The following is a 15161-nucleotide window of genomic DNA, read 5'->3' as shown; positions in this document are numbered from 1 at the left end:
TGTGTGTGTGCTGAGGCCATTCAACTCTAAATATCGCTAGTTAAATAATTTCTTTGACTTAAGATAAAACTAAAAAGGCACAAGATGTACATCATACTATTATTATTATTATCATCTCTGGGAAATAATAATAATATTTAACGTGAGAAAAGGGTTTTAAGACTAATGTATCGAATAAAACGTTCTAAATATAACTGTTATTCTTGTAAATTTAACTGATTGTATTTAGTATTGTCTTTTCTATTTTGTTGTAAATGTATTTAAAACAGTCAGTTCAGTATAAAGATGAAAATATTTACTTTCAGATAATTTGCACATATTTCAAGCTGTGTGCACATTTTATGTTTTCTTTTTAGAACTTTTTTTTTTTTTTAAAGAAAATTAAACTTTAGATAATTTATCCTGCAAAGTTATACAAACCTATGTCAATTCTGAAAGACTTTAAACCAAATAGTCTTTTTCAATAAAAAATTAAGGAAAAAAGCAGCTGAGAAAGAGTATAGTTTAACCCAACAACACTAAATCGTGCCAGACATTTGGAACATGTCTAGATGAAGTTTGTGGAATGTGGATGACAAAACTTGTCCTAAAGCTATTATGAATCTTACTTAAGTTTCCATTCAACCCCTCCAGCCGGTTGGGGCAGATGGCTACCTCTCCCTGAGCCTGATCCAAACAGAGGTCACTTCCTGGTAAACTGGAGTTTTCCCACAATCATCTAGTGCTTGCTCACAGGGGATCATCTGACTGTTGAGGTTTTCTCCAAAACTACTGCAGAGTTTTTACCGTAAAGCACCTTGAGGCAACTGTTGTTGTGTTTTGGCGCTGTATAAATAAACTTGAATTGAACTGAAGAAGCTTACATTTAAAATAAATCACATTGTTTGTGCACTAGAAGACCTAATGATCAGTGGAATTATTATTTCAGACAACACAGACAGTGAATGCAATCTCTTCCCACTTTACTACAACATCATTTAGAGTCAGTAGCTTATTAAAAAGGAGTAAATTCAGCTGAAACAATAATGATGTTTTATTATTTACCCTTACCTCTATCAAAAAATGATGGAGGTAAGAGGAAACAGGTGAGACCTTTGTACGAAAATAGCTGTATTGTCAGATGACACCTACTTATGGAAGCTCCTTTCCACCACTGAACAAAAAACCCAAAACTTTTTTTGCCATCTGTAATCAAAACTTTGAGATAGCAACTTAAAACGTTGACAAGCTTTCATAACTACTTGACTGAAGTTTCGTATTGGCTTTATTTATTTTAAATGTAAATATTGTCTCTGCCATGTCTTAGTGCTGTCCTGCACAAGAAAGGAATCTCTAACATTGGAAAAATATATATTTTTTTAGTCAGGCCAATCATTCTTTAAATGGACATATGGACATGAAAAGTGTGTGGCAACTCTACACAAGCACCTTTTTCTTTGAGATAAAACATACTTAGATCAAATAAAATGTTAACTTTAACTAGGATGCACACAACTGACAGGGTGACACTTTAAATCTGTGGCAAGTTATAAAAAAAAAAAAAAAAAAAAAAAGGGGGCCTCTTTACCATCAGTTCTGACAGCAAACCAGACTGAAGGCAAACTGGAGCATTTGAAAACATAAAAGCATGACAGGTCTTTTTATTTGGACCCTGACCCAACTCCTTTAGCACCAAAACTATACGGCTGACAATTCATTATCTGATTGCAAACACAGATTTTAGCCCCAAAAGGTATATTTTACATTTAGAAAGTTTAGGAAAGGGTTCTACATCTTTATGATGGTGAGAGCAGGCTCAAGCTTTAATAAAACACATTTTCTTCTCCCATTTGGAAACACGGCAGCCGGAGATTCCTGTTCCTGTCCTGATTAATTCCTGTGAAGCAGAGAAACTCTGAAATGTCATCTCATTTATCTGTGAATTTTTTGGGAAAAACGTTCAATGACAATACAAATGATTTAAAATATGCAAATATTGTCTGTTGAGAATGTCAGTCTGTTAGAGTAGCAGGAGCTGTTTAAAAAAACCCCAAAAAAAACAACAAACAAAAACCCTTGTATGCGAGATAAAGACAATAAAATCAAAATAGAATTCAGACATTCAAATTATTTCTCTTGGACCTACAATGACCTTTGTTGCATTTTAGTGCATAAAGTTTTTATAGTCTCTACTCCACCATTTATTTCTTTTTCCAGTCCTCCAGCAAAATGATGTGCTCTTTAATGTATATGTTAAGTCTTTTTTTTGTACAATCCAAGCAGAGAGGTGCTGCTCTTAGAAAAAGTCCGATGCTTTCCGTCTTTTGGGAAGCTGCAGCAGATTGTCTGTGAGCGACGTGACGTCCTGAGAATTTGGAGTCTTTGCTTTGTTTGGCGTTGGCGTTCCCGAAGGAGTCGCCGGGCCCCCGAAGGGAGACTTGCATGCAGCGAGTCTGTGTGAGGGTGATGGGGTGTAACTTGCTCGCAGTGCTTTGTCTGTGTATTTGCTGGAAGTCCGATTTACGAGCCGTTGCAGGGCAGGCGAAAGGGCCGGGCTCAAACCTTTAGGCGTCAGGCTGCAAGACAAAGAATATAATGTTAGTTTCATTTCTTCAAGACTTCACAACTTTAATTCTGGTAGAAATGAAATGACAGACGCAGTGAGCATCAATACCTTGCAAGGTTCTCTGTGACTTTTCGTAACGCTTCCTGTTTCTTTGCACGGTTCTTAGCGGCAGCCTCGTTGGCCATCTTTAAACCAAGCCTTTCTCGTCTCCCTGGTTCTGGGATCTTTAACAAAAGGTAATTAAAGTCAACTATTTTACTTAAACAATTACAAATTAACCATCAATCCACCTGTAAATTCTCAGCACCTTAAAAGAAGGTCCATGATTCCTCTCAACATACGGGGTGTCTGATCCATCCAGACGAAATGGTGTGCTCTCGATCTCACCCCAGGTCATCAGAGGTGACTCAGCTACACCTGAAAGGACAAATGCATTAAGAGATCTAGTGCCAAAGCAGCTCCAAGGTGATTGTGGAAACAGATACTTTGGTATTCATGTTTTATCTGCTGTCTATCAAATACCACAATCGCTAACAATGAGAGGGGGGGGGGGCTTGATTTTTGGCAGCAGGCGAAGCGAACAGACGAAACGTAGTCACATCACGTCTTTGATAAGGAAACAGTTCAATGTGGTAAACTTTTAATTCTTTAGCTGCCCCAGTCAGATAATGGAACAGGTCTGTTCTATGCAAAGCACAATAATAAGATTACTCACCAGGTGCAGGTGAAGGAGTTTTTACGTAACCATATCCATTCATTGATGGGGATTCATGTGGGATAAGCTCTTTCCCATCAGGACCTACTTTACCCTGTTTGAACTACAGAAACAACACAACATATGTTCTGCATCATCAAGAAATCCACTTTTTTGCCTCCCCTACCTCCATTTGAACAGACTGGCAGGCAGTGCAAGCACTTCATTCAGAAATAAGTGGCACATAAAGGCAACGACAGTCATTGTTTTAAATACAGTATCACATTAACAACACCTACCTGTGCATTGAGAGCTGCTGCCTGCTGAATCTGGCTCTTGTTGAGAGCTTTGCTGAATGGGTCTCCAACAAAGCGAGTGTTCTTGTGAACCACCTCCCTTGGTTTCTTGAAGATGGCATCATCATCTTTAACACCTGATTTTAAAAAAGGAAGAAAATAATAATAATTGTAGAACAAAATAAAAACCTCACTCACTGACACACACAAGTGAATTTAGCCAATTTTGCAAATTCACACAACTACCGACGCTCAAGCCTCCTACCCTCTGGATAATACATCAAGGCATTCTTGGCTTTGTACTCCCAGGTCTCCAGTCCAGCTTTGGTGCATTCGAGTGCTGCCTTCTCTACTGATGGTAAGGCAAGGTTCTGCTCATGACGCTGGAAAACAATCACAAGCTTTTATAAATGATTTGAATGCAGCCAAGAGGTAGGATCTATTAACACTCACCTAAGTCTATTTGGTGACTCAGTTTAGCATGTTTTAGGTGAGTGGTTTACTACTCAGGGGCAGGGATAGCTCAGTAGGTAGAGTGGTGGCCCCATGATCGGAAGGTCAGGGGTTCGACTCCACTGAACGGCTACCCTGAGGTACCCCTGAGCAAGGTACCGTCCCTACACACTGCTCCCCGGGCGCTGCACTGGTGGCTGCCCACTGCTTCACTGGGTGAATGGGTTAAATGCAGAGGAACTATTTCCCTATGGGGACTAACACGCACACTTTACACTTTTACTTTACTCGACAAGCCTGTTGCTCTTATTTTGAAAGACTGTGAAACAAAGACTCCTGTTAGGAGTCTATCTTTAGAATAAGGGACTCATACTCATCCTCTTCAACTCCAAACTCTTCTCAGAAGTTACACTACGTCACACTAGCTTTACCTGGTGGAGTGACTAAAGTTTATTTACATTTATTTTGTCTTTTGGTTTTTTTTTTTTTAAGGAGTTCTGCACAAGACTGTCTTGGTAAAAATCTTTATAAAAGCAATCTTCTGTTTGTACAGTAGCATCTGGGAAATAGCTTCGTGTTCTTGTTTATTGGCAGCTGACAAAGCTTCTGGGTGCACTAATGTCACCTTCTGGTGGCACAAGTCTATTACGTCATACCAGACATGAGTTTCTTTTTTCTTGTTTTAAAAAGAATGGAAAATGCTGTTTATCCTTTAAGACAAGAAACAGCTGCACAAAGTATTTTTTTAAGCAATGTAACTGCTATTAAAGGGGGGAATAAATCCTGAGTATAATTTAATTAGTTAGTATATAATTAGTTAGTATATATACTAAGTGAATATATAATGCACCTCTACCAGAAGGAAGTGGTATTAATGGTCCTACAAACTGTTCGCTGACCACCATGCGATGAGCAAATATAAGAAGCAACACATTAGCTTCCATTTGCTGGCAGATAAAAGGCGTGTGGCACATTCAGATGCGATGCTACTATATAAAACAGGGGAAACATGCAGAGCCAAAGAGGACTACAGCCTGAAAAACAAAACAAAAAAATCTGGTTCACCGCAAACTCCACCAGGTAAAGCTAGAGTGAGCAATCTCAAAAAAACTGTTTCTAGTTTTTGGTGAATAACAATTCTAGTTTAAATGGTCATCCCTAACATACGTGCTCCACATCGCCACAAATTATGAGTTTAAGTCTGTGGGAAACTAATGCAATGATTTAAATACTTTTACAAGTTTTTGCGATAAATTGACACTCGTGAACATATGAAAGCCCCAGAAAACAGATCAGCACACCTGCATTTACACAGCTAACCATCCATACCTGTTTGAATTCAGCTTCAGCCTCATACAACCAGGCATGCTTCAGTTTCTCCTTGTCTTTTGCCAGATCCATTATCTGTTCAAAGGATGCATTATCCTCACTGGTATTCTTAGCGAGGAAGCGGTCCAGGCTGGGCAGATTTTGTTCTTCTGTGTCGTCAGCCCTCTTCTCTAGAAAAAAAGAAAAAATACCAATAATTTCTCATAGTCGATCAATTTAGTGCCAAACATGTTAACCACTAATGAGAAACAGAATGGTATACAATATGGGAAAGCATGTAAATGTCAAAAGAAGGATTAACAGCGAGACGTGGATGTGAAGCTTTAACAAATTACACATTTACTGCATGTCGTTATGTGTTCATCACCCTGCTTACTTACCTCCATCTACAGCTTTAGCAGAATAAGTGGAAGCAGGGGATCCCAACTGGCCCACTGGTGTTTCAAAGCTAGCAGGCGTCACATCTTACACAAACAGAAGAGAAAGAAAAAATTTGAATGAGAAAAAAAACACCTGTTGAATTCAAGTATTTTATCATTAACAAGTATTTTACTTGGAGAACACATAATGTCTTATTTAATTCCACTTCACTCACATGGTGCAGAAGACTGCGGTGTAGATTTTGTCAACGAAGATCCGTATCGGATGGAAATTTCTCTCATCCTCTCCAGGTCTCCATTTTCCTCTGCTTCAAGATATTCCTTCTGTGCCTGCAGCTTTGTCACATCTGGGAAAAAGTCCCTCTGGATAATTTTCTCTAAGCTCTGTCAACAAAAACAAAACACAAGCAGAAGGTTAATACAGAGGACATATTACCAGGAAATATGGGCTTATGGCACATAGAGATGTGTTCAGATGTTTACATACACTCATCATGGGCATGGATGTCATGGTAATTTTAGTCTTAATTTTTTTTTTGAATAGTTTGTTTCCATGGTGCAATTACTGCACAGTACACGACTTTAATCAATTAAAAAATTAACAACAACAAAAAAACAAGAGTGTACACATTTGAATTCACTTTGGATTTTCTCTAATTCAAACAGGGTTAGATATATGTAAACAGGTTCAATATATACACACACTAAAATCTTTTGAGTGTTGCTAAAGGTTTAACAAAGCCAAAGCAAGGGCAAGGACACAACAAGGACAAAACTTTGTGTAACTGATCACGACTGACTACAACTGGTATTTTCTCTTCACCAGCATAGAAAGGATTTGTTTGACTGTAGTCACTGGATTGACCAATACTCAGAACAATGGGAAGGTCCAGTGAACACAATGAAGATCTAAGAATGAGAAGTTTAGATTTACACAAGTTGCAAAGATCTCTTGAATCCATTTCTAAACAACTGCAGATTACAAGATCATCATTTCAAATAACTGTACGTAAAAGATTAACAGATGTGTCACCACTTTGCAGAGGTCTTAAAGAAAATCCAAACTGTCAACCTCAGATGACAGGAAATTGGTTAGGCTGTTCAGGAACAACCCTGTAACCACCAAGGCATAAAACCTGCCATGAACTGAAAACTGCTGAAGAAAAAAAAAGTTTTTCCACTCACTGTGGACCAACTGGGAGCTGACCAAGAAAGAAGCCTCTGCTCTAAAATCGATACCTTTAAAAACTCGACTTAAACTTGTTGCTGCCCACATGGAGAAGCCAAATGCCTTCTGGAGAAAGGTTTTATGGTCAGAAGTGACAAAGTTTGAGCTCATTGGCCACAATGTCAAGAGTTACATTTGGAGGACTAAAGGTGAGGTTTCCAAACAGAAGTTACGAAGGTAATTATGGTTCTGTGAATTCCCAGAAGACTGCCAGTGACAATAAACAATGCAGCTATGTCTTCTTGTGCTCAGTGCAGGTTGAGATTTCATATAAACAAAGTCAACTGTGTGACCTGTAGGCTACCTACGCGTGTACACCATAAAACCCCCCCGGTACCCTACATCCGATCTCTATAAATGTTCTTGCACTGAGATGCTCCAAGTGAACTGCATGACTGGCAGTTATCTGGGAGTTCACAGAACCGTGGTAACTTTTGTAACTTTAATTAGGTTTCTTTCCCTCCTGCCTACAGAAGTTGCAGTAAACAATGAAGATGACTTATACTAGCAGTGTCGTGAGGAAAAACTTACTGGTCAGCCAATGGCAGAATAGTTGAAGCTTGAGTGGGTCCTGAGACCAGATTAAGTCAGGTGACCCTAGCAACCGTGTAAGGCACTGCCAAGGATTCTGCTGCACAGATTTCCCCTCATGGAACACCTCGAATTACTGCCCAGGCAATGTTCCTGGTAGTGTGGCAACTAATATCTGAAGAGACTTTTTGTACATCTGTTTTACTGTGTCAACAATCTGGTGGGAAAGCTGTTTTGGCAGAGCTTTTCCCTTTTTCTTACAAATATAACATATAGCCCTGCTCTGAGCTTAAACTCTGAGTTGCCACAGTATACAGACACACAGGACCCCACTCACCAGACTGAGGAGTGTGGAGAACCAGATCCTTGATGGCCATCTAGGTCCTATCAAGAGACCCTGTGGTCTGACTGCCCCACTGTGTGAAACAGTAGCATTATTAAAAGACCCTCTGGATGGCATTGTGGCAATGGGCTGTGTGCTCCAACACAAGAAAATTTGTAAAACTTGTGGACTGCGGTTAAAGCCACGTCTGTGCCAGGAACCAAATCAGTTTAAATGAACTCTAACAATTCTTCTAAGAAGAGTGATCCAATATCCAGCTAGATTTATTTAGGGCTTTTTGATAGCTACTTAAGTGTCTCGTCGTGGTGCAACTGGTTAAACAATTTTTAACCAAATATTTTCGGGGTATAAGCATGCCATTACCATGCTATTCATGTAAATTTAGTAACTTAATCCTTACTTGAGCAATTTGCTATTGCACTTTCATATCGTGAAGTACTGTCATAACAAGCACCTTACTTTAAACCTATACGTAGATTTGATAAGTAAACACGTTTTCCACACTGACTGCATAATATTTGGAGCTGTTATACACTTCTATGTCTGTCCAGACTAGTACAATAAAGTATTTAGTCTAAAGAAATGTAGCTGTGTTGTACATTACCTGCCTGCTAACTTACAGTTGTTAGCTAACACAGTCGCGCCTGTCTATGTCTGCTATTATTTACCTCAATGTATTCCTCCTCATCCAGGACGTTTCTCTTCAGCGTTCCCTTCTCCTCATCCTCTGGTTGCTGTTGAAGAGCCACTGTTGAGACCGCCAAAGGGACGAGAGTCCCGGACAGTGCTTTCCTCACGCTGGCGCTGCCCTCCATTGTGGTCCCTGTTAGCCTCCTAGCCAGATGGCTAAATAATCTTCTACTACAAATAGCGACGAAAATTAAGCTATTAGAGGGTGTTTCTTTCAGTGGGTTAACACCGTTTAAATAGTTAACCAACAACGTAAAAACCCGATACTTAAAAATGCCCAACGCCACCAACTCTAACACATTAGCTGACTTTTAGCCACCAGCGTACAAACAACGCACAGCCGAACAATTACGTCACCGGAAATTTACGGCTTCGCTAGAATTTTCCAAAATAAACCCTGAAAGCCAACAGCGGTTTGATAGTTCGCAGACCTTAACTTAAATAAAAAAAAATAAAATAAAAATATTTATATATATAATTTTTAAAAAGGCTTTATATAGTTTTTGTTTCATGAAATACACTTACACTCCATTTACAGTACAGAAGACAAACTCTAGTGTCATGTCTCACAGTGGCTTTACAAAAGCACAAGACCTTCACATGTGGAGTTTTTAGTGCCTAACAATTTAATAATTTTTTTATATATTTATTTACAGTGTAAACAATTAGTCAGAAGTGATTTAAACTTTTGAAACATTTTCATGCCTGTCATCACCAGAAACGAACAACATTTTGTGGGAAAATTTATATTAGACATACTAAACATATTAATGACTTCATTGTAATTTTCAGATATAGCAAACCATCCACTGAGCCATGTTGGACTCTTTGGCGGGCTAGTTCTGACCCCCTGGTCGTTTGTTTGACAAAGAAATGCTAAAGAAATCGATAAAGTAAGGCGTTAAAATTCTATTAAAAAAAATAAAAAATAATAATAATAATACCGTAATAATAATAAGTTAGCTGCGTTTTCTATTGGTGGCACAAAAAAGGCATTTCTTCTTTTCTTAAAAAAATCCCCAGACAACTGTATTTTTTCTCAAGGACACGTTTTTTTTAACAGTCTGTGCAAACTACAACAACCCATTTACAAATTCAAGGTTTTACTTACAGTAATAGTATCAATACATGCCAGGATTTTACATATATGGTTACATATAAGAATTATATGTTACATATAGGTATATGCAAACTATTTTGATTGGATCACACAGAGCCATGCAAACTTCTTTTTTTTTCACTTTTTTTCTGTGTTTCCCACAACAAATGAAAGTCTTTTCTGACGTCTCCACTTGGCTCTTCTGTTTTTAAACCAAACCTGATTGACAGAAAAGAGGCAACATTGTTGAGCTGTCATTTTATTAAATTCAGTATCTACAGTACACTCTAAGAACTAAAACTGATAATTACTTAAATATTTTGGTGCAACACTTTTACACTCAAAAATAATGAGTAAATGCAAAAACAATCACATCTCTTAAATACACCTTATTAATTGAGTAAATCCAACTAAAATGGAATAAGTTGTTATGAACAATTAAAGATGTTACAGTAACATACAAAATTGAGTAAATACAATTGAAAATCTAAGTTAAAACAACAGTAACCAAAAGTTCAAACTACATAAAATATTAATTAGGAAATGCTGAAATGCTTGGCACATTTAACCTACACCATTACAATTATTTGTTTTTAAATAATGGTGCAATTTACTTAATATTTTTAAGTTAATTGTAATTAACGTTTTTGCTTAAATTAAGTGTTTATTTTATTTATACACACACACACACACAGGAAAAAAGAACCACGTCAATTCAACATTGTTCACAATGATTTATTTTAAACAGCTTTTTTGTGAATCACACATTTAGCAGATTCCTTCTCTGAACACAGTGAGCTGAAATCTGTTCTACATTCAGTGGAATAAAACTTGGATAAAATTTCAGTCACAACAGCCTTATATAATAAAATTGCATCCAAATTGGCATGCTTGATAAAACTCTGTAAAACTGGCATATTGATGCTAACAACAAGAAAAATGTACCTGCCATACAAAGAATAAAAGTGGCTCAAGTGAACGCAGTGCTTTACCTTTTCAGAAAAGGTCAAATGACAAAAATAAAATTAAGATCCCAAAAAGATATAAATCCTGAAAAAAAAAACCATTTGCACTGTGACATAGTTTTTGAACATCTTATTTTGATTCCAAAAAATTGGGAAGATTATAACTAAAGAGTGACCAAAAAACATCCATAATGATACTCTCCCATTTACACCTTAATGTGAAGAGGAATTTGAAATTGTGCTATACAAATAAATTTGCCTTGCTTGCCTAGTTACTCCCAATTTACATAATAAATGTTTATTTCAATCCAAGCTAAACTTTCTTATAAGAGATTGGTGTTATGGCAGATTACTCAGTGACATGTTTTGTAATGATAAAGTTTTGATTTGTATTTTTTCAGCACCATCTTCACCACCAGGAAAAAAATCTGCATCAACTACAAAGTAAAGCAGTAAGATTTCTCACAGTAGGATTATGTGTAGATTGATTTAATGGATGGATAAATGTTTTATACAAGCTGAGTAGTGGATGGTGATACCACCTAAATATTTATAGTGGTTTTGTGGTGGGTTATTTTAGTCATACAAATGCCAAATCTAAATTTTGAGAATTTTTCAGTTCGGTAAATATATTGATGAGTTCATGGCCTGTCATCCAGTGTCACCATGAGTATAGGCGCAGCCCTTTAGTGGGTATTCCCCTTGTGCGCGCAGCACTGAAGTATTTTAGTCCACGCCCACCTGCTGTGTGGGCCTCACCCTGGTCTAGTATAAGTTACGGTGAGACCAGGAAATCGGCTCTACCGTTTTTCTTCAGCCAGCCAGAAGATGTCCAGCGAGACCATCCGTCTGTGTCCATCCTGCCAGACCGGCTACATCATGTCGTATGACCGACATGCCGTCTGCGTGGGCTGCCGGTCCTCACCATGCGGACCTTGCCCTCACACCTTAATCCTATTGCTGCTCCTGTTAGCTCCTCCCGCCAGAGGAAAAGCAGTGGAGGTCAGCCTTTTTCAAGGCTGATGCTGAGGAGGCGTTCCCACTAAGAGAGGCACTCGCTGGAAGAAGCCATCGAGTTCTGGTGACAGAAGGGTGGATGAGCCAACGCTCATCCACCCCTGGCCTTCACATGTCGGCAAGGACGCCGCTCCCAGTTGTTGGTGCGCTGCTCCTGGATCTGCCTGGCATCATCCAGGAGGCAGCTGGTGAGAAGGAACTTCCCGTCCCTCAGCCTGCTCCACCCCCATCTGATGATCGTGGCTCAAGAGTTGGGAGTTCGCCTTGTAATCGGAAGGTTGCCGGTTCGAGCCCCGGCTTGGACAGTCCCGGTCGTTGTGTCCTTGGGCAAGACACTTCACCCGTTGCCTACTGGTGGTGGTCAGAGGGCCCGGTGGCGCCAGTGTCCGGCAGCCTCGCCTCTGTCAGTGCGCCCCAGGGTGGCTGTGGCTACAATGTAGCTGCCATCACCAGTGTGTGAATGTGTGTGTGAATGGGTGGATGACTGGATATGTAAAGCGCTTTGGGGTCCTTAGGGACTAGTAAAGCGCTATATAAATACAGGCCATGATCTGGCGGGAAGGTATGGCTCCACTCACTCTCGTTGCCCAGATCCCATCTGGCCTCAGTTCCCAGGGATGATGACCAACCTCTCTGAGGCAGCAGCAGAGCCAGCGAAGATTAGAGCGCCGGTCTCTACCTAGGGCTTCACAGACCGGAGTTTTCCGCCTGTTCCCCTCTGGAGCCGAGCCTCGCTTCAGTTTTCGGCACAAATGACCAAGGTCGTTGGACAGCGACCGGCCCATCCCGCCAAACTTGACCAGCTGATAGCAAGGTTCACTGATCGCGCACATCAATGCACTGTTCAGTCAGCTGCATTGACTAACAACACTGATTTGCTAGCGTTTGTCATCTCCAGGAAGGTGGAGGAGCAGAGCTGCCAGAGGAGCTGAAAGGCTTTCTCTGTAAAGCCGCTGACGCGATTCTGAATATGTGCGCCACTTCAGCGGTGTGTTCCTCTCGCATCGCTGCCTGGCAGACGATGGTTCAGAGGGCAACCTGGCTCCGCCTCTTCCCTCTAAGATTATACAATCTCACAGGGAAATAGTGCAAGCAATTCATAACATAAAATTTAGAAGCTTAGTGGAAGATAATACTTTATGTTGAGGGTTTAGTCTGCATACTGAACAACTCCACTTATATGGATTTATGTCTGGATGTGTAAATTAATCTTTTGCATGTTAGAAAATAAGGTCCAGGTTGCAAAAAATGGTAGATTTTTTTATTTATTTATTTTTTTGATTGAATCAGAATTTTGGCCTTCAGATTTTTTGTCCTCTCCCATCCAGGTCAGTGCAGCATTTCATAGGATCACGACCCTGAACCTTGAACCAAAGTTCATGTCATCGTTGGACTTGTATTCATCCAAACTCCTGTCCTTGTTTCAAGCCAAGAAAGGTGCTGCTGACAACGCCACAGGGCACAGTTAACCTTCTACTTCAGGTAAGGAAGATTGCATTTTCTAACCACAAAAACGTTCTAACACAGCATTGAAGAGGCCCTTCCACTAAAAACGGCTTTTCTTAGGTTTCTGTTCAATATTTTAGCTCCACAGGTGTTCTTACCTTGATGGTGGGTGTGAAAACAGGTCAACAACAGAAAAAAATAGTTATGTTTAAGCTAGAAATGGTAATCATGTTTTAAATGTGCAAATTTTGCCTCAGTTGAGACTTCCTGTTTTACAGAGTGGAAATTCCATCGAGAAAAAACGAGAATCCATCATCAGATGTTTCATTGACCATCTGGGAGAGGATCCAAGTGCCTTAATCAAAACCTTTGAGGTTGGTGCAATAAATCTGTTTTAGGAATATTAGTACCGTATTTCCCGGACTACAAGCGCACCTGAATATTAGCCGCACAAGCTAAAATCAGGGGAAAATCCTGGTTTGTACATACATTAGCCGCACCTGACCAAAAGCCGCAGGTGTTTCAATGTTGACTTATCATATGTAAGAGAATATGCACAAAGGGAATTGTCAGGAAAGAGATGGCTGTTTGGAGACACACCCCTTTTATTAATATCTTGAAAAACAAGTTATGGGTACATATTTGCATAACTTTTTAGATATATGTACAAGTAGCGGTAATTACAAGTAGGACACATGTACTGTGCTTCTAAATGAGTAACAAATGTAGTACATAACAATAACCTGCAGCACACCAAGAAAATAGATTCAGACTACCTTTTAGGCTCAGGTGCAGTGACACAGCTTTAACAAGAAGAAAAGTCAGTCATTCACCACCATCTTTCTCTTCTTCCTGCGCACTAAAACCACCAAAGTCCTCTTCTCCAGTGTCGGAAACGAACAGGCTCAGGATGGCTTCGTCATCCACTCTCCGCTTCTCTCCTTCGTTGTCACTTTCAAAACCAAAGAAATCCTCATTGTCAGTGTCAGAGTCGAACACCCTCAGAAGGGCCGTGGCGGTGTCCTCCTCTCCATCATGCAACAGTCCAGCCCTTCAAATCCGTTGGTGATCGTGGATGTTTTCACACTTTTCCACGCTGTCAGAATCCACCGGTGGAATTGAGCATAACTTGCTTTTCGCAAGTTTATCACCGCTCGTCATCCAGCCTACCGCTGAACGCGTAGCGCTACTTTGAAGTTTGTTTTTCGCACTACTTGTACGGCACTGTGTTGCCTGGCGGATGGACATGTGACCAACATACCACTCTTGAACCCCGATACTGTGTGTCTGATCACATGCCCTTCCGCCAGGCAACAGCGGAACAAACAAAACAAATCTTACGATATGACAAAATCATGGACAATCCAGAGAAAAGCCGCACCTGACTAAAAGCCGCAGGGTTCAAAGCTGGTGCAAAAAGTAGCAGCTTATAGCCCGACAATTACGGTAGTTTATTTTAGCTTGTGAGATCATAGAAAAGTTTTAAGATACTGTTCTAAAGAAAAAAAAAAACACTTCAAAGCATACAAAAGAATAGCATTTGCATTTGCTATTGCTATAAGATTTTGGAGCACAGTGTCTACATATTATGAGTACCGGTGATGTCATACAAAAAACTTTTTGTTTCAATGTTTGGAAATATGTGAGCTTAAAACAGTTTGTTCTCTCTTTTAAAGGACGGTGCTGATGCTGTCTTTGTTGAAGAGGCTTGGCTGAGGAGGTGATGAAGATTTACCTGCTGCAGAATCAAGACAGGTCAGGCGAACCTACTGATGTGGGTATTGTTATTGAAGGCGTTACTGTTCTGGGCAAACTTGGGATCTGAGCAAAGCCTGTTGCTATCTTTTGGGACTGTGCTATGCTCTGGATCTGAAATACCCCAAGAATTTCAAATGCACATTTGAAGCATTTCGAAAAGTGTTCTGGAGCTGGATCCAGGAAACCTTTCTGTCAAGGTTCAAAGACTGAAAAATGACCTCTGTTCATTGTAGACAAAATTTCACAGGGCTGTTCTTAAAGTGTTAGACTTGTTAAGTGACATGTAATGCTAATCAAAAGGTTCAGTTGCGACATTACATTGTTTTGACATTCCTGTTCATAAATAATGTTTGTACCATAAACTGTTTTTGTATTAACTTTCCAGAT

General features: G+C 39.7%; 1 protein-coding gene across 1 annotated transcript; it reads right to left on the bottom strand.

Annotated features, from left to right (window-relative positions):
- Positions 1-1009: 1009 nt before the first annotated feature.
- On the bottom strand, positions 1010-8878 carry ess2 (ess-2 spliceosome associated protein). The gene is made up of 10 exons (XM_026173889.1): positions 8468-8878; positions 5913-6081; positions 5698-5781; positions 5318-5487; positions 3801-3918; positions 3539-3672; positions 3261-3363; positions 2853-2962; positions 2654-2769; positions 1010-2555 (listed from the first exon to the last, which is right to left on the bottom strand). The coding sequence occupies exons 1-10, from the start codon at positions 8612-8614 to the stop codon at positions 2276-2278; spliced, it is 1431 nt and encodes a 476-aa protein (XP_026029674.1). The 5' UTR covers positions 8615-8878; the 3' UTR covers positions 1010-2275.
- Positions 8879-15161: the final 6283 nt, after the last annotated feature.

Source organism: Astatotilapia calliptera, chromosome 7 (assembly GCF_900246225.1).
Source record: "Astatotilapia calliptera chromosome 7, fAstCal1.2, whole genome shotgun sequence".
NCBI classification, from domain to species: Eukaryota; Metazoa; Chordata; class Actinopteri; order Cichliformes; family Cichlidae; genus Astatotilapia; species Astatotilapia calliptera.
The sequence above is the reverse complement of the archived record's forward strand: the minus strand, read 5'-3'. Positions and strand labels throughout refer to the sequence as shown.